A 26736-nucleotide genomic window follows, 5' to 3' on the forward strand; every position below is an offset into this window, starting at 1 on the left:
AACCAGAGAAAGACATCGAGGTGGAGACAAAAGTCGAGAATTGGAGAGAGATTGAAGCCGAGAGAACACCCAAAGGCAGGCCTGAGAAGCTTGAGCAGGAGACGTGGAGGGTGTGGTTTAAGGGACGCACAAAGACGTCTCACAGGCCTGCAGGGTGTTGGCCATGGAGAAAGCAGAAATTAAGAAGGGAATAGGCATCCCATATTGGATGCAGAACGCCAAACGCTGTACAACTGAAAGCTGGTGGCTGAAGTGGGTGATGGACAAGCCGAAAAAGGGAAGGAGTGGGAGAACACCACGGTTGGCCAGAAGTGCATTGTTCGTAAGATGCAGGGAAAGCATCATACCAGTCGGCCCAGAGTTGGCCCTACAGAAGGACAGAGATTGGGTTGTGGTGACGTGACCTGTAGAGGGCGGACTGGACGTCCAAAAGTTGCACCAAAACCACTTACCTTATCCGTTTACACAGCTCACAAACCTGAACAGTATTCAGAGAGGTGGTGGCTGGACATTCAATACAGGGAAGGAAGGTCGAGTCCCTGGTATGCTTATCGACAACCAGCTGTGGAGGGCCCAAGAAGCGAACCCTGACGAGAGTAGGAGAAGGTGACTGTCCGTCACCCGAAATCCTACTGACCAAGTAAAGCATCCCAACCCCAATACCGGTAACGCACGTTAACGAAAGTTTGGGAGGGAGCGAACCAGCTGTTCAAGAAACTCTTTTGACTTTCAAAAACAATTACGGCAACAAGCGATAACAGTGAATAGTATGAACTGAGACCACCTACCTCAGCAATTGAGTAGCTATGTTGTCTGTAAGCCTGAGGCCTCAACTCCATGAAAAACCATAGATGGGGGTTATCTTATCGACCCTGGAAAGTACAACAGAGGGGTCTCAAAAGGTTGGATGCCCAGGGATAGTTCATACTTTCCTTCTCTATCCGAACATTGAATAGCTGGGGAAAACCCTGTCAAATGGAAGAATCACTGTGCACACTCCAGAATGATCTAGAGCTGGTCCATCAAGCCAAACCTGTCATCTTCTGTTGACACTGCTGTTACCCACTGCTGATTTCATATGATATGGCATTTATAACATGCATATACACGTGTTTCAAGGCGCGAACATTTGGCAGGATCTGGGGTTGACCAGAGTCGCTTCTTTTCAGCTCATGACATTAACCTTGCCTTCCTCAAAGATGAGAAGAAAACCATTAACATTGTCATGTTCTTTACGCTTAAAAAGCCAGGAAAATAGAAAACCCTTTGAGATTGTAAACTATAAGAAAACGGAGAAAAACGTGAACCAACTTGTGATACATTTCCCAGTCTAGTTCCACAGTAGTGTGGTGCTGGAGAGTCAGAAGAGACTCCGGGGAACAGCTTAATCGTCCCAGTGGGGCGGATCAAGAACTGTACAAAAACCGAGAGATTGTGAAAACCTCCCCAAGGGAGCAACACATCTTATTAAGAACTGTGAAAGACATTGGGGAACCAGTCCACAAAAACTTTATATAGCGGTTTGTTTATTTTCTGTTGGGTTATGGAGAACCCGCACCATTTGTGGAACTTTTGCTTTGGCTATCTGTGAGGCATTTCGACGCTCTGCATCCAGGGGAAGGCAGTAATTTTCCTGGTTTATGAACACTAGCTGGACTTTATATTGTTTTGTTTTAGTGACCGGGATAGAGTAGCAGCCTTGTGACTCACAGATTTGCTGACGAGCACCCACGTTTCTTTAGTTTACGTAGGGAAACCCCCTTGGAGTTAGGGATAGATAGGTTTGGTTTTCATTTAATGAAAGATTATAGCAACCACCAATGCACCACTTGGTCAGTCTCTTCATTCCTTGTAGCACAGGTTGCTCCGTTTAATTATTTCTCTCTTCACTTGCTTTCACTTCCTATTCATATTTATAGACTTCTCTCTGGTTTCCTCAACTCTTTATTTCATAAAAAATGATTTATGACCCCTCTCTTTCCAGGGTGTTTGTGCCCAGTTCTTAATACCTTCTCTTTCAGGCGTATTCGTTATTCTCTTGATCACATTAGCACAGTTCCACTTAAATGGCTTTATATTTAGTAGCTCGTCAATCTCACTGGGACGAGTTTCTCTTGCTCCATAACGATGCCCCGTTACTCACATTACTTCTGTACCTGCAGGAGAATGCTCTCCGGCTCGGTGCTCGCTCGGGTTCTCTTACTCTGCTCGAGATCTTGTGCTTCTTCTTGTTGTCCGTGTCCCACACTCATTCTTCTCTCTCTCGTTGCAACCGGGTTTGGAAGCGGGTTGCAGGGCATCTCGTTGACTCCCCCGCTGGAATGTTTTGGCTCTAGTTGACGGGCACACAACCCACCACAAATTCATGGTGGTCACGCCACCACTGGGATGAGGACTCCCTTCACCTCGGCTTCTCTCTGTTCAGAAAAGACGTGCCTTCAGCGTTTCTTTCAGATGCTCAAGACTTGCCGAAAGCTGCATGCTCTGCGGCTCTCCTCTTCTGTGCCTCCTCCAGGCATCACGCCATCGGGGAGCTTCCCCAGCTTACTCTTTTTTCTCTCTCTCTCTCTCTCTCCTTCATCTCTTCTCAACATGCTCTCCCTTTCCAGCCTCCTCATCTCAGTTAAATGTACGTCTCTGCTTAAAGAGACAGATCCTCCTCCTTGGCCATAATGGGGTATTTTAGGTTTGTCGTCAGCCAAGTCTCTGGATTGTATAATGTTCTTCATATCTTATAGTTCCACATATACTACTATGGTTAATCACAGGAATGGGAGTCCTTGTCCCCTGAGCGGGGAGTCTCTACCAGTGAGGTGCCACTTGCCCAGTCCCTGACGGAGGGTCTTGCGGAGAGGGCTCACCAACCCTAACCTTTTCAGACTTGAACTCCTTTGGACCTTCCCTCCTGGGGTAGCACCCGGTCCCCTTTTTTCATCCACATGTCGAGGTGGCTGCTTGAGGAGACCAGCCCTTCCTCTTCCCTGAAAAATCTTGCGAGACCCCTCATGGAAGGCCGGTCGCTGAGAATATCTGCTGCTAATGGTGTAAAATATACAATCCCATAACACTGCAATCTTGCTTTAAGTGGGGAAAATCGCTTTGTGGCACTACATGCCAACCTCAAAGAATGTTAAGAATGACTTACCTCTTTACCTAGATGGGCTGAAGAAGCTGCTAGAAAGTGAAGGTAAGCATGCACAACACGGATCAGATCTTCACCCTCAGCTTTACCAACACCGAAGAAATATATGGATTGTTGCTACCCTATTACCATCAGCCCTACCAACACTAAAGAAATACATGGCTCACATTAATGTCCCTTGTTCTTGTTACAGTATTGGCTAACTAATTGGTCCAAGTAAAGGATCTTACATTGACAGAGGGGTGAAAGAGAATGGGTCTTTTCCAGAGCCTCTTCTGGTATGTGATCACACCCACTGATGGGCTAGATACCAAATGGTTTGCAAGTTTTTCTGTTCTGCCAAATTAACTTTTTACGCTTAAATTGTACTTGTTGGTGTTGCGTGTTTTTAAACAGTATGTTCATACCCCCTTCAATGGGGCGCATATTCTTTCCTACACCACCTATATTAAGAAATGATGATGGGTTGTGTTAGACGTATTATGAATATTATATTTTGAGGTTTCATTGTGATCTTGCCTTTCTCCCCCTGCCCATAACAGCTAGAACATGCAAAGGCGACCCAGACCGAACTTGTGCGAGAATCCATGAAACGAAAGCAGGAAATCAGCGAACTGCTTAAATCCCAGGATGAACTTCAGGAGAGACTCGCTGAGGAGGCCAGAGCTAGAGAGCATTTGGCATCAGAGCTCAGCAAAGCAGAAGGTAAGTGCAGCTATTCCATTTTGTCATGCCGGCTTGTATGCATACCGTAGATAGTAAAATGCAATGAAACGACTCCTTGATTTTCACAGCAGAGAAACATTTATTTAAATTGCTGCATTACCATTAAAGTTGGGAATGGACAATGCACAGAGCTTTTTGAATTTAAAACAAAATGGGTATCCTGTGTCTTTTTCTGGAAATAATGTTGAATTGTCATTATTTTCTTGCAGCAAACAAGGCATGTGATACAAGTAGAGAGAAAGGGCAAGGAGAATAAGTGAATGCAGGAGAAAATTAAGATAGAAGGAAAGGAAGATGCTGTTAAAGCGCAGAGTGTAAAGCGACAGAGAGAGAAAAGGAATGTAATCCTTTTTTTCTTCTTTTAAATGATTGGTAACAAAAGGTTCTAGTGATATGAGAACTAACATAACCAGATATAAATCCTTATTTGGTAGCTGCCAACAGCGTTATCTCTTTCTCTTTTGCACAATTTAAAGTTAAGAACAAGCATGTTAAGTACTGAAATCTCAATTTTCTTATGTGAATATATGCAGCCTTAAGACTACAGAGATGTCTGCCTGAAAAAAGAGGTTTTATTATTATGAACTTTGTAAATATCTCAGAATTTTGAGACAGTAAATCAGCTTTCACTTTGTAGTACTGACATTTTCAATGTCTTCTCGACCTGTGCTCTCGTCCTAATAGTGAACACCAAACAATCTCCAATATATGACAAAGGGTACGATATGGAAATGTATTGATTGATCGTCCCAGTGACTGTGTGCCACCAAATACCACAAGGAGTTCAGACTTGAGAACCTATGTGTAGTTAATTTACAATGCTCTTGTTTCTACTGATACCCTGCTATGGAGATCTATGAATTATTCTGTCTTCTCCAAGTGTCGGTTGCAATTAAATATTTTGGTAGAATCTTCAGCATGGTCAAAGTCAGATCGATGGCCATGCAAAAGCCTCACCAGAGCAGTTATTTGTTTTGTTTTAGAGGGAAACATCAGAAGGGGTGACCTTTAGCTGCAGGTAAGCATAATTTTCTAGCCCTTTTTTGTCAAACTATTGTATTGGACTCCAGTGACTAAGGAATAAGTTATTTTCAAATGCTCTGGTATTTGCTAAAATACTCAAACCTGGACTCAATTGTAGGGCGGGAGAATAATGGCGAGAGAAATTGCTGGCAGTAAAAACAAACGTTTACATGAGAAAGTAAAGAACAATGAATAAAATAAATATTTTTGATTCTCACGTTGTATTAAATGAGGAACAATATCTGCTTGGGGGTGATATGTGTTAGCCTCCTTATGTGAACACCAATTGTGTTCCAATTGAAAAGGGTGCAAATGCAGATAGAAACAGAAGTTCCGAAGGATTTGTCCGTCTCGGAGGGCTGTGTTACTAAAAGAGAATGCTCGCCTGCAAATTCGGCTACATGTGATCCCTAAATTGCTTTTGTGAAATATAACAATAAACACTGCAATTTCCAGTTGAACAGTATGTTTTATCACTGATCTATTGACAGAACACTAGTTCACAAAACAAGAGTAGACAAAATATTTGCCTGTGGGCAAACTGTGTTGTACTCGCAGAATTTCTGTGTGTGCAAAACACTTGTATTTACTTAGAGTTCTGTGACGGTCTCCTGCTCGGTGTGCAGTAGAGAGCTTGGATAAGCACATCTGTGTTTGTTACAGATGAGCATGGCATGTTTCCCCTCCCATAGGTGTGCCAATCTACCAGGATTGTTTGTTTTGTCATTTGTATGCCAAAAGACATGCCTTCATAATCTGACATACATATGACATGAAGTGCCAAGTTCAGAGTCCTACTCTCACTGGCCAGATGCTGTTCCTGCCCTTGTTGCCAGTGAGAATGCTGCATGTGGAGTTCATCCTACCCATGCCAACCGCACACTTCCTTTTAGTGAATCTGGAGAGGTATGGGTTGGTGCATATGTACAGATCATTGCCCAAGTGGGCACTGCAAATCAAGCCCTACGTTTCGCAAAGTAGTGTTTTGTCGTTACAAAACAAGAGGTGATGTCTGAATGGTTTAGAATTAATCTTAACCTCTGGCATTGCTCTGATCAACCCTCAAGAGCATTGTCCTTCGCCTGCCAATCCATTACAAAAGTAGAAAGACCGGATGCAAATCTCGTTTGGTCCCACCCCAAAAGGTAATGTCCACCCTGAACTACTTGGTCATATCCCCTCTGCTTGAGACCACAAGCATCCCCAGACATGTTTTAGCCACGTCATCAGAGGGGAGGGGTTTTGTCCTCACGACATCAGTGTTTTAGATTTGTCTTTGAATTAAACATCTTTTACTCGTGTCTCCATGGAATGTTCCCCCATCCCCACTATCAACCTTGTGTTTCCTGACTTTAGTACCTCCTCCCACAAATGTCTTCACTTCAGTGATAGAGCACCTCCTTATCTGAAGAAAAGGATTAGGCGACCCTGTATCTCCCGTCCCCTCCAATATAACAACTTTAATAGACTTGAGCAGTCCCCTATAGACTGGCTCGATTTGGCATCACCTGCTTTGATTCTATTGTACCTCGCATCTAGAATACTCTGCCCACTGATCTTAGTCTTTGCCCTGAATTTTCCTTATTTAAGAGATCTCTAAAAACATATCTCTTTAATTCCAATGACTAAGCTCCTTACTTCTTCCCGTCTCCTTTTGGTTTTCTAGACTTCCTGTTTCTCCTCTTACTTGCTGTGCACTGAGGCCTACGGGCGGGTTTCGCCCATAAAAGATATTTAACATTAACATTAACTCCTTCACATTCTTGTTCTAACTACCATGTTGACAAGCTGCCATTAGAAAATTATATTTTAGACTTTTCCACAACAAGGTAAAATCATATAACTCTTACAGACACAATTTCTAATACTCAGGCAGCATTAGAAACAATGACCAGATAAGGCAGGAATAGAAAACATGTAGGATGTCTGGGAAATTTGGAAATAAGGATCCTCGCACTTCCGCACAAGCGTATGCAACACTCTTACGCATGTCTTTGTGAGATAGTTTGCTGGGCCAATGTGGGTTCACTTTATAGGCATACAGTAGGCATCATTACCCGCTATCAGAAGGAGACTTTGGCTCCCTTCCACCAATACTGCTGCCTTTTCACCAGTACTGACTGCCCAATGTAGATTTACTGCTGGCTTTGTTTGAAGTATTGTTTGACCTGAATCCTCCTGTATCCCTTCGAATTTCACTAAACCATGCAGCAGGTAATTGAAAAGCAGTGTGTTGGTAGCTGGTAGTAGATTTACTAGTATCACCATTAACTCCAAACTAGTGTTTTACCCCCTTGTACCCACCTTCCAGGCATCAGAGATGTGTGAAGGCATCATGAAGTAAGACACAGACAATAGAGTCACTTTCTTAATGAAAAGGACTTTTATTTCAAATGTCACGATTGATTAAGGCCTTACTTGCCCTATGTTAAGGTGGGATTTATCTACCTAAAGAAACTAAGGATAGTCTGTGTCAGTAAGTTCAACTTAAGTCTGTCTGTATCCAAAACCTATGCTTGCCCTCACAATTTAAGATATACAATGTGTGGGGAAGTCAGCACAAAAAGGAAAAGTGTTTGAAATAAAAGTTCTGAGCTTCTTCCAGCTCAGGCATGGTTCAGCATCCCCTTCCCCAAGTTCCACAAAGAAAAGCTTGGGGTGCCCTTCCCCAAGCATAACACAAAACAGAGAGATCTCCGGGATCTCTTCTCCAAGTTTACCACAGTTCCAGGGTACCTCAGGATTCCCTTCCCCAATATCAACATAGTTCAACCATTTCTTGAGGTTCCTTTCCCCAAGATCAACACAGTTCCAAAACGGCTTAAGTCTCTTGAGATGCACCAGTATTGTTCCAAAAAGGTCAAGTCGCTTGAGAAGCACCAGTATTACACAATTCCCACTGGCACTTCTTTTACTTGTATCATAAATGCGTTTTCTTCACTTATGCACCTATAGCACAATGCATTGGTCTCTGGGCTCTGTCTTGGCTCTTCCCAGATTGGGCTATTCGGTCTAGGTGCAGTTGTCGGACCACACAGTCCTCCCGTTACAGGTCACGCAACCAATAACCCTTGACACTTTGTGATGCTCTTGATCCTTCTTGAGTAAAACTGGTTTTCCACTTAGCACCAGTGTCAACACTTGACATTTGCTGTGGTCTCTTTCTGCAGTCTTTTTACTTTGCCAGAACTTGCATTTCACCCTTTGTATATTGGCAGTCATTAGGCTTCGCCACAACTTTCATTCAGCTTGTTCTTCTGAGCGCAACAACTTGTTTCTCACAATTGCTTTCAGTTAGCTGAAAATTGTTCATACCAACCTTCACGTTGTTTCTCAATGCTTGCAACTATTTTCACTTCTTTCAACATAGCACGTTATTCAATCTCCATATCTTTTCTTCCGTTCAGTAGTCAATATTGGCCGTTGCATGTTCCCCAATAATTGGCCCCTTTTCCATGCCTCATTATTTCTTCTCAATCGTTGGGTAATTTATTCACAACTCTTTTGGCTTCACTCTAGTTCCAAACCGTATTATTATGCACCTCTTGCTTTTTTGGTAACATTAACTGTTTTGCATTCGCCCCAGAGCACCCCCGGTATGAGTACCTTCTCTCTCCTACTGACAGGAGCTGCTTTGATCCGTCGAGCATCCTCGCACTGGTCTTCATTCCTCTCTCTCCTCCCGGGTAGGCGTCGGGAGTACAAGCAGCGCTGGCTCTCAGAGAACCTTCGGGCTGCATCCCGCAGCAATCAGGAGTTCTCCATGTTCCTCAGCTCCAGCTGGGAACACACAATACTGGCCACTGCTGGAGCTTGGCCCTCTCACGGATCTCTCAGGTCACGGCACCTACTTCCTCCCCTGGGCACACACAGCGTCCTTGTTACCGGTCCGGTTCATGTCTGCTCCTTGCCACACGCCAGCTATCTTCTCTCAAGTCAGGTTCTCCCTGCATTGTGGTGCAGGTCTGTTTTTAAGCACCTGTGGCCCCTCAATAGGCTGCAGGTACCGTAGTTTGCCTGACCCTCATTCTGACAATTCGAAGGACATGCCTGATCCTTCATATGCCTCATACTCTTAAATCCCATCCCCTGTCCTCTATACTGTATGGGCGTCCCTCGCGAGGGACAGGAGACGGAACCTTTTTGACCAGAAAAATCTTCTTCCCCTTTACATTTTCAGAGGCATGCGGGGCACGTCCTGGGAGCATACTCTCGCCTGACACCGCCCACCAGTGCCCCTCCCCAGTCCCCTTTTCTGCTTTGACGGGAACAGGCTGAATTCACCAGCGCTCCTGAGTTTGGCTTCGTCCATGTAATACCACGTGCCCTTCCCTGGATATTCTTCTATCTTTGTCTTTTTCTTTTCAATTAGTACTTGGTTCTCCAACGCTACGCTCCTCCCCGGCGCATGCCGACTTCAGCGGGATTCAGCAGGTGTCCAGCCGGCGAGGGGCTCTTCCCTACATCCGACCCCAACGCCCTTTACCTCGGCTGCCTTGGCCCCTACCACGGCTGGGAAGGTTGTTCCGCATGCAATGCGCTGACTCCACATGCACTGAAGAACAGGATACCCAGGTGGAGGGAGCTCTTACAGAAGTCACCACCGGAGGGCCTAAAGATTTTCATATAACATTGCTCGTGGCCAAAGGAAAGGCCTCTATTTACCATCGCACCCTGTAAGGGTGATTCCATTCCTAGGAAACACCCGGCAGGGAGGAACCTCCCGGGTTCTCACACCAGCACACTTACCGAGGCTAGTCCAGCTACCGGCCTTTACGGCCGAGAGATCTCTGGATCCTTGCGGTGCTAGTGCTCGGTTCTTTTACCGAGGTTACCCCTGAGGGGCAACGCCCTACTACCGACATCATGTCTGAGGGGGCACTTTCACCCTTCACTACCGGAAGTTCAGCCGAGGGCAATACGCCTTCCAGGTCTAGGCCTAAGGTGCGGGATAGGCCCTATGTTTCAACACCAAGCGTCTTGGGCGGGGCTGGGTCCAAGGAGGCAGGCACCATGACTTTGGCACGTGGCACGCAGCTCGACAAAATGGCTGCCGTACCAGACAAGATGGTCGCTCGTCCGATACCCCCTCTAACAGAGCGGGTGGAAGAACGAGTCACAAGGTGGGACTGGTGTCTACCAGGTATGTGGCCTACAGCGTATCCATCAGCAGCGCAGGGCAGGTTCCCCCTGCACCCAAGACGGAGCGTGCCCCAGCAGCCCTTAGCCACTCCATCAATATCGCCTGCCACCCCTTCAGCCTCCGAAGACTGGTTCTTCAAAAGGTTTCTAGCGCTGATGCGAACCGCCCAGATGGGAGCCATCCTTCGGGATACTATCAGGGTCACCCTCCCTCTGGTCCTCCCACCGGCACGCAAAGTCATTCCTCCATTGGTTCTGGTGCTTCAGGCCCTAGCACAGCCCGCGTTGCCCCTGCCGACTCCACAGATTCTGGTACCCCCGCAGCAGCCACTGGCCCCGGTTTCCACACCGCAGCCCACGGTGCCCAGTACTCTTCCACCAGCTCCAGATCCTCCGAGCACTCAGGTGTTCACGGATGAGGACGACGACCCCGGCACGCCATCTTCAGCCAAGGCCTTCCACGAATGCCTGGCAGTGCAGGCAGAGTATTTGGGCCTTCCTCAGCCCAAGGTCGAGCAGCCCGAGGAGGGGGTCTTGCCAGAAGTCCTCACACTAAAACCCCCCTGCCATGGCCAAAAGGGGGTGTTGTTTCAAACTAAACCGTATTGGGTAATTTGGGTATTCCAAACTAAACAGTTAAAGATTTCTTCAAAAGAACATTTTTATTCTTGAATTTCCAAAAGGAATTTTAATGCATTATTATATCACTGCTTGTGCGGGTGCCATTAAAATGGGCCAATGCATTTCGGAATTATCCTTCATCAGGGCCTATTATATTAGGTTTTTACCATCACAACGTAGAAAGTTGTATCATCAAATCAAAATTAAACAAATCATATTTGTAAACATTCCCATATACGATCTCAAGCTGTAACTAGTGTAGGTAAATAGCAGAACTGACCTTCACTGTTTGGCATCGCTCATACGTTTGTGTGTGCAGCTCGCGGTTGGAGTCTGTTTACAGTATCTGAGTGCACGTTAAAGTAATGCCGTTATGTCACTGTGTCCGTGGACAGGTAAAATGTCTTTGCCGCTCTACAAAAATATAGAATAGGACTGTAAATTCTGGTAAACGTGATCTATTAATCTGCAATGTGTTGTAGGTCATATCGTGTGCCTCTTACCTCGTCTCTCAAGCGATGAGCGGAGCAGTCGTGTGAACGCGCGCCTTGCTTGTAGGGATTATGTTGTTGTCTACGTTACCATGGTGACGCTAGTAGCAGAGTTCTGCGGTGGCCATCTTGTAATGGAGAAATTGTCAATTTAGAGATACCGTGCCGATATGTTCTGCATGTGAGGCTAATCATAAAAAGCAGTGAGCGGTTGCAAATATGTGTATTCAAATCTGTACCCAATTCTCAGATGTATATAGTGTGGAGCGTTGGTAATCGAGTATTTCAAGTGAGGACTCGCTCTTGTTATTCAAACTGTTCAACTCGTTGAACCAAGTAAGTTATTTAATTAATTGTTCCCACTATATTATACCTCTTCTTTAGAACGCAAAAAAAAATGTAATGTATATCTACTTATCTACATTAAATGCATACTAGCGTATCACGCTGTTAAACTATTACGGACCTTGTGTTAACCTCTAGTTAGATGCTTGCTCTAATCTGCTTGTAAAAAGTAGTTACATCAATCATTACGGACATCCAAATCTAGTTCATGTTGCTCAAGTTCAAATTCTGTGCAAGAGCTCAAATATTCTAATGGAATGAGCAGAACTTGGTTGTAACTACACAGACATTTCAACCATTTGTATAAAGTGTAGCAGTCTTCATTGAAGATAGGGAATGTTTAATTGCAAAAAACAGCTCAAATCCAGCACCTCATTCATTCCATTCAGAGACAATGAGTCCAGTTTATTTATCCAGAAAGCTTCCTGTTGTGGCCTTCATTTCTTCATGTCTTTATTTGATCCTTTTGTAGACTGTGCTTCCAGTACCAGAAAGCGCAATCGAGTAATAGAGTGCGTATTGTCCTTAACATGTCTGGCTACTGCTGATGTTAGATTTACATTGCGGATACAGGATTTATATTCATTAATCCTAACTCGTACCTTACGTGCCGTTTCGCCCACGTAATACTTGCCGCAAGGGCACTTGATATCATAAATCACATGTTCAGACATGCATGTAGCATGATGTTTGAGCTTGATTTTTGTCCCTGTTCTCGGGTGTGTCACTGTATTCCCTTTCATTACGTTGTTGCAATTGCTGCAACTCATGTAGGGATAGGTACCTGGATGTTTATCGGGTTCCTTGGTGGCACTTTTGCCTCTTGTGTTCACAAGCATGTTGTGTAAATTGTTACTTCCTTTGTAATCAAAGACTGGGGGTTGTGGAAAAAGGTCTTTGATACTTGAGTAACTTGTCAAAATACGCCACTTATCTTTAATTCTTTGATCTTTCTACTTTGTATCGAGTATGTTGTTATGAATACCAATTCTGGATTTTCACGATCTGTTCTTTTAGGAAGAAGTTGGTCAAGTGTTTGTGTCTCTGTTTTGTTGCGTGCCGATTGTAGATCTGTTGTTGGATAACCTCTCTCTTTAAGTCGTTCTTCAAGTTGTTGTAATTGCATCTTGCAGTCTTGGAGGGGATACCCTCTTGCTTTCGGCACACCCTTAACCACACTCTTCAGCGATTGCTGCAGCGTCACTATACTTTAAGCCTCAGTCATCCTCTGCTTCCTCGTCCTCGACACTGCTAGGCAAGAAGGAGAAGATCTTGGATGCGTACAGGAGAAAAAGCTGTACTCCAATGCCTCCTTGCACCTGCGTCAAGCCAATGCTTATGCCATGCTGGTGGCCGTTAACCAAAGGCTATGGTGGGAAATTGTGGACTTCGTTCCTATGAACTAAGAGTACGTTAGTAACTACGATGAGTAACTATTAATTTCCCATCTCAGTACTAAAATGGTGAAACTGACTAGAAGTGTGTATTGCGCCTAGTTGCTTCCTCCTTGTCCCATTTGTGTGTGTGTGTGTGTGGAAGCCTCAGTGTGCAAAAAAGGCCCCTCCCTTCAGTGTGTACAATCACAGTAGCTAATCTCTATTTCGCATACATTAAAGGAGTATATCTGCCCTCTATTCAATCACACCTTTCATCAAGTGTTTTTAGGCATTGAAGTACTGTACATTGAATGTAGCTGCTTCTTAGTAGCGCTACTTTAAATACATGTAGGTTTCTACCTGGTATGCGCTGCAAGCTAAATATTTCTGCAGTCATTTGGACAATCTAAAGCAGGCATGTGCTGCTTGTGGTGCATCAGTTTATTTGGACTGTGACTCCCATGATCCCTCACCATTGAGTATGCTGGGGAGGACTGGTGGGAGTTCTAGTTAGAAGCATCTGAAAGCCCAATGTTGCATACTCCTGACCCAAAGTGTTGTACGTCTAGTAAAATGTGAGTTGACACATTTTATTGTATTTCAAAAATCAGTTTACAGTAATGATGTAAAATCCTCTGCTTGGCCCAAAGCCTTGGAATGCCTTTCGTGAAATGGAGGATGCCCCTCTACCCCTTTTTTAATACAGTATTTATGTAATTGTGTTAATAAGACTAGTTTTCAAAGCACGTCAAATAAATTGATGTGGATCCTATATTTTCTTTTTTAAATTTCAACTTTATTGGCATTTCCATAAACATAACAGAAACAAGGCTTCTCGGCCACATTGTAAGTCTCCTGCATAACAGGATACCTCCAATGCTTACAACTGTTCTAATACATATATTTTAACTGAAAACCCCGCCCCAACCCCCTCCCTCTCACCCCGCTCCCCCATCCTTTTTCCGATCCAACCAGTATTCCACTTTTAGTCACATATTGTACCACTCACAGTTTTCTTTATGCATATATTCAAAGTCCATTTCAAATAGAGGTATGAGACCTCCTGTTATCACCTGTGGGTCACACCCCCAATCCCTATTCCCCTTATTTGCATCCATAACCTTATTGTGTATATGCCAAACAAAAGTCCGAAAAGTCTGCCTCAATCGACACATGGTCCCCATGGAGTGCCGCTGTTATTTGTTCCATTACATGTATATTTCAGGCTACATTAACCCATGCCCTCTTTCCTGGGAGCTGAACTCACTTCCATTGTGTTGCCAAGCACGCACGTCCCGCCAGGAGAAGGCTGTGTGCCAACATTGACACCCGAATATATTCCTCCTCCTCGTTTCTCCAACCCAAAAATGACCTGCATGGGAGCTTTTACTCTATGAACCCCATCAATTTCGCTGATCCAGCGCAAAACTTCATCCCAATAGGACTGGACCTCAGAGCATCCCCACCACATATGCCAATAGTTGGCTCTCAAGCCACATTCATGCCAGCACATCAGGCTCGCATCCTGATACATCTTTGACAGCCTAACCAGGTCCTACTGCCATCTGTGTAATAGCTTTAATGCCTGTATCTTATATTGGCAGGAGGCAGAAGTTTTGAAGGCCCGGGCACATCCTTTGCCATGTTTGCGGATCCAACTCCAAACACCATGTCCCTTTCCCATTTCTTCCTCATCCCATCCACATTCTCGTTCCCCGTGTCCACCAAGACCTTGTACATTGTCCCGATCAGTCCCTTAGACTCCGTTAGTGTTTCCAGTAGTTTCTCAAAGGGGGTGAGCTCCCTCTGTATCTTACTTTTCCATGCCTCCTTCGTCAGGACCCCCTTAAGCTGCATATATGAAAAAAACAGTGTACCTATCCCCAGGGCCTCCTCCAGTTCCAATATCGTGATAAACCTCCCTCCCATCCACATTTGTTCGATCCTTTCCATGCCTGCCTCATACCTTGCCTGGAATCTGGAGGGATCTGTGAATTTGTCTCCAACTCCCGGCACCCACAGAAAAGGCGAGGGTCACAATGTCACACCAGACATTCTTTTACCCTATCTCCAGATGCTCCAAATAGTGCGAAGGATTGGGTGCTCACGTATCCTACGCTGCGCCCTGGGCACACATAGCCACTCTCCCACCGTTGCAGGTCTCATATAATGATTGTCAAGTCCCACCCATTGTAGGTCATTATGCCCTCTGAGATGTGGGATCAGTACTCTCAGCCGAGTAGCCTTGTAATATAGATATATATCTGGGAGCTCAACACCCCCACTCTTTTTAGGATGATTCAATACATTGCTAGAAACTCTAGGTTTCTTCCCTTGCCACTGGAACCGTAGCAAAGTCCCCTTGATCTCTCTGAAATAGAGGTCGGGTGTCTGAATAGGCAGCATCTGGAACAAATACAGGATCTTGGGAAGGACTACCATCTTGAGCACATTCAGTCGTCCCATCTAAGAGATGGTCAGGTCCTTCCATTTCCCCCAAGTCCTTCTCCAGGGCTGCCGTCAGCGGGGAAAAGTTGGCATCATACAGAACCTCAAGCTCTCTTGTGACCATAATACAGAGCTACCTCAGAGACCCCATATTAACCCCCATGCCCAACGGAGGGAAGCGCCCCAAATCATTGTCCCTACCTCTGACCAGGGGAAACAGTACTGACTTGCCCCTATTAATTATAAAGCCTGACAATTGCTTGTACTCTCCAATTAACTCGCCCGATGCGGGGGCCGATATCAATGGATTTACCAGATGGAGGAGCATGTCATCTGCATTAAACCCTACCCCCCTCAATTCTGTTGTCCTCCCTTATCCTGTTGGCCAGCGGCTCTAGGGATAGCACGAATAGAGTTGGGGAGAGCAGGCAACCCTGCCTTGTCCCTCTTTCCAGTTGAAACCAACGCAAGTATCCCCCGTTCACTGACACACATGCCCTGGGGGAAGAGTAGCATGCCATGAATCCCCTTATGAGTCTTTTACCTACACCAAACTTAATTAGCACTGCCTCGAAGAAGTCCCACTCCACCCTGTCAAAGGCCTTCTCGGCATGTACGTAGAGTAGCGTGGGGCCGGCCTCCCAGCCCTGTACCTCATTAATCAAGCGCAGCCTCTTCCTCATGGTCTCAGCCGCCTGTCGCCCTCTCGCAAATCCCACCTGGTCTGAGTGGACAAGCCTCAGCAAATGTCCCTCCAACCTAGCGGCTAGTACTGTGGCGTACATTTTTGTGTCTGTTTAATAGAGAAATCAGACGGTAAGAGCCACACGCTCGGGGTCTCTGCATTCCTTCGGTATAACCATGATTAAAGCCAGTGTAAAAGAGTCTGGGGCTTTCCCTGTAGTCAAAATGTCATTACACAGTGTCATCAGGAAGGGGAGCAGGGCCGGGAGAAGGGACTTGTAAAATCCTGATGTGAAGCCGTCTTCCTTTACCTAGCTTCAACTGCCCAATGGCCAACCTAATTTCCTCCCCAGTGATTGGAGCCTCGGACCATCTTTCCTTCCACGAGGATTCTCAGTTCCTTTCTCACGCCCCTTGCCTATTGGATGAGGTCCTCCCTACCATCCGTGGTCACCTGCGCCTGCTTCTCCAAGACCCTTATTTTCTCCGTCAGTCCTCTCTCTATGAGAGTGTGCTCCCTCTTCGTGCGAGCCCCCTCTCTGATCAGTATCGCTCTCCACGTGATCTTCACTGCATCCCACACTTTTCTCTATGCACCTCCCCAGTGTCATTAAGTTAAAAAAATTCTCATATACCCTTCTCCAGCTCTTCCCTAAAACATGGGTCCTCGCAAAGAGACTCATTGCACCTCCACTTCAAGCCCCTGGGACAAAGGCCATCCCAACCAACATCGACCGACACCATGTCATGATCATACCAACTAATAGGATGGATATATGACCCACAATGCCAAGTCCCATAAGTCCCTGGATATGTATAGGTTATCTATTCTCGTCAGGGTCCCGTGTGGGTCGGAATAAAGTGTACCCCCGTCACATGGATGAAGGTTGCGCCATATATCATGCATCCCGTATAGCTCCATGGTCATTCCCAGTTCCCTTCCCGCCTGATTCTGTGTTCAGAGTGTCGCTCCTTGCTGACATCGCCCCATACATTGAAGTCTCCACCCAATATGAAGTGACCCCTACCCTCAATCATTATCTTTTCCACGATCCTCGGCAGGAACCTAAGTTGACCATGATTAGGGACGTACATTGTGGCAAATGTGAACCTGATTCCACAAATCAAATGAAAGATCAAGACCACCTTTCCCTCAACATCTGACCACACCTTTGTAACCTCCAATCTGAGCCCCCTACGGACCAAAATCCCAACCTCAGCCTTCTTCATTACCTGAACTCCAATATTCTCCCCCACCAGCCCACAAGGCCACAAGGGATCCTTCGTTCTTCGCCCTTCAAGTATTTTGTCTCCTGGAGGAATAGGACATCAATTCCAGATCTTCGAAATTCCCTCGCGACCAGGGACCGCTTAGTCAGGGAGTTCTGCACCTTCACATTCAGCGTACATAACCTCAGGCTGTCACCCCACACCCTCCCTCCATAAGTCAGCCATACCCTAATCTTGTTTTCCACCTCCTTAACCACCAGGGAGTTGACCCACCCCATTGCACCTGATCAGCACGGGAGTGTGCATTTATCATTGTCGGATCAGGAAATACCAATTCCCCCTTGACTTTCAAGAACCCCTTCTCCCTCCACCCGCCACCCTCCTCCCCTCAAGCACCCAGGTCCCTACAGTTACTTACACTAGAAGAGGACTGAACCACCAGACCGGCCTGAAACCCAGGCCCCAGCTCATGACGCCTCACGCCAGAGTGCCCCCAACCTCAACTAGCATTAAAAAAAAAAGAAAAATATACAGCTGCTTACACGCCCCGTAATCCCCACATATCAAGCTGTAATAAATACCTTGAACCTGGTGCTCCAGATTCCGACTCCCCCCTCTGACACCGAGCAAATGACCCATCAAACCACTGCAGCTGGTATACTCCACAGCCCGTAATGTGTTCAGGGCGTGCCAGCCGGGGGAGTATTCAGCTTCTGAAACTTCCTTGATCCTGCGACGCACTTCCTTCTAGGGCCCTTAATAAGGCATTGTCTGTCCGCATCACCTTCACCTTGTGAGCCAGAGGCCCCGTCATCTCCCCACAGCAGCTCCCCAATCGTTTTATTTATCTTTTCCTCCGTAGCAAGTCTGTACTTCAGGCCCTCCAGTTGAAAGGAAATGGAGAACGGGAATCCCCACCTGTACCCAACTCCTTTCTCATGCAGCCATTTCGTGAGGAGGAGATAAATTCTTCTCTTCGTGAGAGTCAGGGAAGACAGATCCTGAAAAATTGTGATCCTGGTGGCACCCATCATTACTGGCCCTTTAGGCTTTGCCCTGATTTTATCCAGGTAATTGTGAAAATGGGCCAGGACTGACCTCGGACCCATCCCCGACCCTGTGAACCCTCCCAATTTTCGTCTCATCAATAGAGTGTTAGGGAGAATTCTCTGTTAAGGCTAATTTCCCAAACCTAGTGAGTCCCCCAGCAGCTTTGCTGGATTTTTGGGGTTTATTTTTTTCTCTCCTGCTAAGAGTGAGACTCTTTTACTCCCACTCTTAGACATGATTTGTGGTGTTCCTTTGACTTTGAATGTGTTTTATGGGCTATGGGGTCCTTTACCCCATAGGGCTTCATGTGTTTTTGGTATGTGGGTTACACAGCACCCTCAGTGCAGTAACCCAGGGGTGTCATAGTGACACCCCACCATAGACTCCATACCCTGGGACTGACTACTGTCTCCCAGGGCATGTAAAGTCACCATTGGCTTTACTAGTCCCAAATTATGAACAGAAACCAGTACAAACCATCATATTGTGGACGTACTGGTCGGGGCAATTGAATTGCCCCGGGATCTGTTGTTCGAGGGGGCACGTTTCCGTCCCCGCTGATCGAGTTTTGGCTGGTGGCAGTGGATACTACTTTTAATATTCGACCCTGAATATTTTCCTATGGGATTTTCCCATTGTTTGAGGCTACCACTTTTTAATATAGCCTCGAACATACCGCCGGTTTATTAAATTAATATAAAATCACCAGTTGGAATTTTTTGCCGTAACTCGGTTCCAAAATGGCGTTTGTGTTCGCTTCTGTGACTCCAACCCAAGTCGGGCCCTTTGTTCCACTTTTTGGCGGGCTTCTCCACAGAAGCCTCCAAAAGTGGTGCCACTCTGTCTGGGTACCACAGGGGGTGTGAGAGGGGGTTTAGGCACCCTGAACTGAGTTGCCTTGGCTACTCAAGTCGCACTCTTGTGTGATTGGCTCAAGTGGTGAGCCGCCCGGCTCACCACTTAGCATGTTTGATTGACAGCTAGGCTGAATGAATGGGGGTTTGCTGCATAAAAGCAGGGCTTTGGGGACTGGAACTTCAGAAGTCGCCACAGGACCTAAAGAATCCGAAGAGGGAGAAGCTGAGCCGACCTGCAACGACGTCACCACCGGTGGAGCCCTGCTGAACCGTCTCACCACTTTTCCCGACGACAGAAGAGATCTCCAGCCCGGATAGTCTTCTTCCTTTGACTGGTGAGGATAACCAGTTTGCCCGTCTTTTCGCCTTCCCGTATCATCTCGTGGCTGCCTTGCCTGTCCTAAGCACCCCGGCAACCGGGATACCACGTTTTTTCCACTACCGCAAATAAAAGGGTCTTACCTTTTAACCGGAGAACTCTGCGGCTGGTTTCTTCCCTGGCAGTGCAACGACCTTCAGCTTTCCTCCACGTCGAGACCATCTCTTCTTCTGGACGACGCTGTGACTTGCACCTGCTGCTAGGAACAACTGCCCCAACTGGAGGATCCTCTCCACTTTGAAGGTACTGTGTTCGCTTGGCCTCCCTCGCAATGGTCTGTGTGGGGTGACTCTTAAAGCCTCCACTTACCACTTGGGTTGGCCCTAGGCTGGCTAACTGAACTTTTCTGAGCTGACTTAATTCTTTTCTGAACTCCCTGCAAGACTTTTCAAGACTTTTAAGCTGTGTGATCTTGGGCGCATTGGTGCTCTGTTCTCTCTAAGAGGGACCCTGGCCTCTGAACCTTTTGCTCACAAGTAGACTTGACTTTCCTGCCTTGCTGGGTGCTTCTAAAGTATTGTGTTGTGTGCTTTTTCTAATTTCTGCCTTTTCCCTCCCTTTTTCTTAACTTATTGGAGTGCCATCTTTAGTTAAGCACTCACCTCTGTCTGGAAATAAGTGGTGTTAACTAAGACTTGTCTAATAAGGAATAAGGGAATAAGGGATGTACATCTAGTACTTACTGACCTCTTTTTGTGCTTGTGTAATTTATAAGTGTGTCTTTAAATAAATAATTATATATTTTTACACCAAAGCTCTGGTCAGTGTTTGCTTGTACTACTGTGTCTCTGTACCTATTGTGTATACTCTGCATACTGCCTAACTCATCTTGAGAGAAGTCTGACTGCTCAGCCACAGCTACCAGGTAAATCTGGGTGGTACAGACTGCTACCAATTGGGTTTACTGCCAACCACCTGTAGTCCTAAATCTTTTGCAGTATTCTCTAAGGGAACTGCACAGGTTTCTGCCTAACATAGAGTCATCATCATAGAGGAACTTTAGTAACGTCATGCATAATCCTCCTAAGGCTCCTATCCGATTTGCCTTCCTCCTCTGGTATCCCAAAGGAGCATAGGTTATTTCTCTATTCACGATTCCCGAATCGTCCATCTTCAAGACCATTTTCGCTTCTATTCGCCCTATTTCGACCAACCTTACATCCATTTGTGTCTGCAGAGTTTCCAAGGAGGATTGGTTATGCTCAACCGCCTGGAGTCTCTCCTCCATCTTGTCCATTCTCACATTAATCTTATCCACCTTGCCTCCAAAATCTGCCCTCATACTCCTGCTTTCATCGAGAAGGGAAGCCACATCTACCTTGGTTACCATCAAGTTTCCTCCCCCAGCCTCCATCCTGCCTACATCCTCCGTAATTCGGGATGAGCCATGGGATCCGGTCTGCCTGTTTACGCAGGTCTTACTGTTCACGCAAATTCGATCAGCTTTGATTTGGCTTCCATGAACCCTTGGGCCCAGTTGGGTTCTCTGATAGGGTGCAACCCCTTCCTCCTAGATTCCACCAGTGGGTGCAGTTTGTCCGGGCCCTCCTCTGTCCACAGGATCCCCCTCAATGGGAGATTGTCCACGTATATATCGTCCAAGGTGAATGCTTCTCAATGCCACTTGCCGAGGGGGTTAAAGGTCTACGTCCTGGGGAGGAAGGCGGACACATGCCCCTTATTCGGGGGCCCACACCTCTCCCACCGACCCCAAGTTGCTAAGACGCAGCGTGGGGCACCTCAGTCCCACGATAACTCTGCACCTTTCACTATCTGGGAGCTCTGTCCCAAGCGCCACTCCAGCTCCCAGGTGGTGCTCCGTTGACAAATCATGCTACCTTTCCACCCTGGACACTGCAGGAGCGGGACCCATCCAAGGCCCCCCTCCCAGGAGGCGGACACTCGCCCCAAGACTGGGGACCTAGACCTTCCCAGCGATACCTCCGCTTTTGGGCCGAATTTGAAATCACCTACCGGCCCAGTGGTGCAGCCCCGCACCCCTGCTGTCAGGGTCCTTACCTGGTCTCCACCTACTGGTCCAGGCCTTCCGCCAACACCAGGAAGTCCTCCAGTGAGGCACCGAGCCCTCAGCTGCCCCATTCAGGTCCTTCAGGACATCTCTCCTCACCTTAACACAGCGCCCCGGGAGGCAGGCACACACCCCTTTTATTGGGCGTCCTCACCTCTGGGATGATTATGTTGTGTGGTTGGTCCTTACCCTCCTTCTCGGGCTCCTGTGAGTATCTGGGCCTGGTCACCCACACCACGGCGACCTCCAATGCCCAATTTCAGTCCTGTATTCCTGTTCACAGGCACCTCGGGCAGGAAGAATGGCAGATGGGCTCCGGGGCCCTAATAAGCCTTGTGGTCTCCCCCCACCGGATCAGAGTGCTCTCTAACCGGACCCTGTTGAGGTCCTGCAGCTGCTCCATTCCCTGGCCATTTCACCAAGCGGCCCCGGGTCATCCCTCAATCCACAGTCTGTCCCTCACGTGCGGTTGCCGGAGGGCCCCGGCTGCGCTGCTTTGCACTGCCTCGGGGGGCCGGGCAGCTTACTTCCACCTTGGCCCAGCAGAGACTCGGAGGACCCCCCATTGAGTTCCTCCAGGCCTGCCCTGGGCCTAATCACCGTCCTGCCTCTGGAGGGTAGGACAGGGGCGGGAAATGGCTGATGATCCCTTGCATTGGGGGGGCCACCTGAATCCCCCTTCTCACCTTAGTCACCAGTAGAGGTGCTGGAGATAGGCGGCCCACCCCCACGTCAGGACCGCTGAGTCTCTGGGAGCTCCTCTTTCTCAGGCGCGTTTTTCTCCGGGCTTCAGCCCAAACATAGTCCTCCAGCTCAGCTGCACACCTGGGGGTGTGGTGTACCTTGCTCCTGGTGGGCTAAGAGTGGGGGCACAGTCACTCACACCAGCCTGGGTGACGGAGCTGTGTTATTAGGAAACGCTCATCCACGTGCCCCCTGGTGGCCTCCTTGGATCTTATGTTTATAGACTCATCTGGACTCCTCATCACAGATTCCTGCGGTTTGCTGCTGCCAACCAATCCTACCAGTTTAGAGTTCTCCCTTTTGGACGGAGTTCTTCTCTAAGAATCTTCACAAAGATGATTGCAGCAGTCATGGTAGCTCTGCACCACAGCAGCATCCACCTCTATCACCATTTGGGCAATTGGTTGGTGAGAGCGACTGCAAAGAGGAAACCCTTCTTTCTATGCGCCTACTCTTGAATTTTCCCATTGGGCCCGTCAGTGAACTGCTACAAGTCCTCTGTCACCCTTCCATAATTGTTCCAATTCCCTCTCAATGCGATCTGTGGCAACACATTCTAATTCTGCTCTCTCTGGGTGGGTTTATAACATGGATGAATTGGTAACCTCACTTGTGGTTGCAAAAGGAAAACATGTTTCATAAAAATATTCTCAAGCAAGCTCACTGCCATCTTCATAGCCCTCAGAGCCTCATTGACTTGTGGCAGTGGTGCCTGCCAATTAACAACATCTCAGTGGTCAGGCATTTTGTGAGATAGCTCAAGGTTTATGTTGACTCCCTGAGTAGGCTGTCCCAAGGAGATTCACCAAGAACTCCTCAACCAAATCTTTTCACTATGGTACTCACCTCTAGTAGATTTCTCTTTCTCACAGTAAAACAATAGCTTCACCCTGTCTCTCATCTTGGATGGGTCTGATGGTGGATGTCCTCGTACTCTGGGAAAGACAGAAAGATGCTGCATGAGTCCCCACCTCTTGCACTGATTAAGAAGGTGCACCACAAACTAAAGCACAATTTGAACGGTCTGATTTTCAGATTCTTATGATCTGAGCCCGGTCCCGTCATGTGCCCTTCCTCACAGGCCAAATCTCCTGTCTCAGCAGACGGGTCTGGTCCTCCATCCCTTGGACCTTTCTCAAGAGAACTTTACTATCAACAGGCTGCAAATAAGTCTTTTTCCTTGTTGGATCCTGAATCATGTCCTTATTTTTATGTCTTAACTTGTGGATCTCCCTCAATTCCTACTACACTGAAACCTTCACCCATTGCAGCCTACCTTAATGCAAGGCATACTTGCTTCTCTTTGGCTAACCCTATAGTCAAGAGGCACTTCACTTGATTTGGGAGTTTACAGATGCCTACTCACCCTCGGCATCGTCATTTTGATTTCAGTGTAGTTCTCTTTTCTTTGGCAAGCAAGCCTTTTGAGCAAATGGCTTCAGCAGATAATCGCCTGGTGACCTGGCCTTCCTGCATGCATTCACTTCAGCTACGAGAATTGGCAAAAATCACGCTCTTCTTATCCAAGCCCTACTTGATTTTTCACATGGATATGGTGAGCCTCTGGATACATTCCTTTTTCATCCCCATGCTTGGCTCAGCTTTTCAACTTTTTTAGGAATTCTCTTTTCCAGCACCTCCTTCTGAGGTTGAGCACACTCTACATTTCTTGGGTGTTGGTAGCACACTTAAATGTATCTAAAACAAACAAAACCGGTCTATAGCTTATCATTTGGAGGTTCGTTCCCCTGGTTCGAACTCTGCTAAATGCACCATCGCTTGCAGGCTAGTGACCTGCATACTGGCATGCTACACGCTTAAGAAGGTTCTCCTTCCTAAAAGGATTCATGCTTGCCTGCTCCACACTAGAGCGGCTTAATTTGCCTTGCAGATAGACGTGTCCCCTGGAGGACATCTACAAGGTAGCTAGTAACTACATGGGATAGTTCACATGCTTTGTTCAAGCATTACACCATGAATGTCAATTCAAGAACTAATGCACGTTTCAGGCAACCTGTCCTGCATAACGTTTTTGGTCAGCAAATTGTTCCATCTTCCCGTGCTTTGCGATCTCCCATAAATATGGAGGAAAAGAGACGGGGGCTTAGAAGTACAAGTTACTCACTGATTCTTGTGTGCTCCTAGACTCCTTTGCTCCCTACAGCCCTCCTGCATTCCCCGTTGACAAGATTTCAGTCTTCACCGTGTGGGGAGCAGGCATGTAGGAGGCCCCAGGTAGGAGGAGTTTCTACTATATGTGCATGTGCACAACGATTTATATTTATTTTCCTACCAATATTTATTGAAATCATAACAAAAGAGATGGTTGTACATCCTCAACATAAGATACAAACCAGATAACCACCAGCTATAATCCCTCCTATCAACATTTGTAACAACCATTAAGAACGCATTAATGCATGATTGATTTTGAGGATATTCAATGAACAAAGTCTTAACTATACATTTAGTTGTACATAAGCATCAAATTACACGAAAGCTCTCAATCTAATAGGACACATTATGCTTGCACAATCTTTGGCTCCATAAGGTATAAATGAAGACAACATTGCTCATAATACTTGAGTCGTGTTTCGTATAGCCTATGTCATTTTTTCCATTACAAATAAGTCCCACATCCCTGACAGGTACAGCACTTTCGTTGACTGGTTTGTCTTCCTTCATAGTCTAGGAATGTACTCTTTTGCTGCTAGCAGTATATTGGAGATAAGTCTCCCATAACATTGAATTTCCTCAGTGTCCTCTTGTGAGGCCACACCCAACATCATCCTCCCCAGATTACCCGATTCTCGACATCCCACCACTGACGCTATGGTAGATTTTACTTGGAGCCAAAATTCCAAAAGGGTGGGACATTCTCAACAAATAGGACAAATCGTTCCTTTATCCGATAGTTCCTCCGGCACAGGCTGGATTGGCTGCAGTATTGTTGATTTAGATGTTATGTGGTCTGATACAGAAGCTTGTATTGGACATCCAGGGATCACGCTGAGACTGTCATTCTGCAGGCTCTCTTCCATAGTGTCTCATCAGTAAATGTTCTGAATAAAACTCTATGCCATGCAGTCATGTATTTCTCTGAGCCACCATTATTTGATAGTGACAACACCTTACAGATGTTTTAAATCATGCCACTCGTTGCATAGCTTGTTTCGGCATCTTTTTAAATTGTCACTTTTCTGGATCCACCTAGCCTAATCTCCAGCTGAAGCATCCCATGCATGAGCCGGCAGATGTCATTAAGGATTTGCTAAAAGGGGCTATGGACTAAGATGATAGTAGTCAATATGGGGTGGGGGGAGTAACTTGTACTAAATTTAACTTTGGAATCGGATAGTAAAAAGGAGCCAAAGGGGCATTCTGGTTTGTTGGATTTGTGATCTATGTACATAACTTATGCAGAAACCCGGTACTTTTGTGTATATTGTGATTGGTTGTTATGGTGAATATTGTTATTACCTTTGAAAGCTAAACGAAAGCTATACAGAATCAGTCTGTCATTGATGCTTTTCTTTCCTAAAGGTCATACTATCAAAAAATAGGGTGTGTCGCTTTCAAAAGAGAAAAACAAAACGAGTCATACTGACAGATTCGTTTGAAAGTTGAACTGTCCTATTCAGGTTTGACAATTGCCAATCCTTGCGCAAAAGGTATGCATAATTTCGAGGCTTTAAAAACAATAAAATATCTGGGTGCTGTTGAACATCTTATGAAAACAAACATCTGACCTAGCACTCTTGCCCACAAATGTTTCCATTCATTTTGTGTCTGTTTTAAGGAGGGCCAATTCAAGGAAATAAGCTGTCTCAATCCTATAGCCCTTTGCCCACTTTATAAAGTGGCATGAATTGCTAAAAAAATGCCCACCAAAGTTGCATTTTAAAATACCTATTGAAGTTCTAGAGGTCCTGAACAATCTTGTTGCGTTAGTTTGGATATGCACCTCTGGCTTCCTTTTGTGCCAACAGATTTCGACTTTTCTACAGGATTTTTCTTCATTTTTCAAAATGCACTCACCATTTGCCCAATACGGAAACCTGAAGGGAGCACACTCAATATATGCTCACTATATGCCCAAACACACACCCACTCACCAATCTCTCACCTTCACTAAGTAGCTGTCGAAAATCTGTGTTATTGTTTAAGGCAATGCTCACATCACTCACCTCTACAAGACTCTTCACTCAACTCGCTATATTCTTGAACCTTCACCTAACTTTATTTCCTCAATTATTCACCCATTCATCTTACTCATGCATTGACCCAACTCGAGGGTGAATCTGTGAGTGCGAACAAATGACCTTAGTGAATGCAGTGATTGTGTGTATATTCAGTGGAAAAAAAAAACTATTATTAAAGGACAATTAAAGTGACTTAGTTCAGTGTAACAAAAGCCTTTAAATTTAGTGATTTTATTTGTTTGTTGCA

General features: G+C 46.2%; 1 protein-coding gene across 4 annotated transcripts in view; it reads left to right on the forward strand.

Annotated features, from left to right (window-relative positions):
* The window catches only part of AKAP9 (A-kinase anchoring protein 9), a 2953299-nt gene that overhangs the window by 1462666 nt on the left and 1463897 nt on the right, over positions 1-26736 (forward strand). For all 4 annotated transcript variants that reach the window (XM_069648423.1, XM_069648424.1, XM_069648425.1 and 1 more), the window contains one exon: positions 3685-3847. In XM_069648423.1, the coding sequence (XP_069504524.1) occupies positions 3685-3847 (163 nt within the window). The remainder of the gene's footprint in view (positions 1-3684; positions 3848-26736) is intronic.

This window comes from Ambystoma mexicanum, chromosome 2q (genome assembly GCF_040938575.1).
Source record: "Ambystoma mexicanum isolate Mex_15411 chromosome 2q, UKY_AmexF1_1, whole genome shotgun sequence".
Classification (NCBI taxonomy): Eukaryota; Metazoa; Chordata; class Amphibia; order Caudata; family Ambystomatidae; genus Ambystoma; species Ambystoma mexicanum.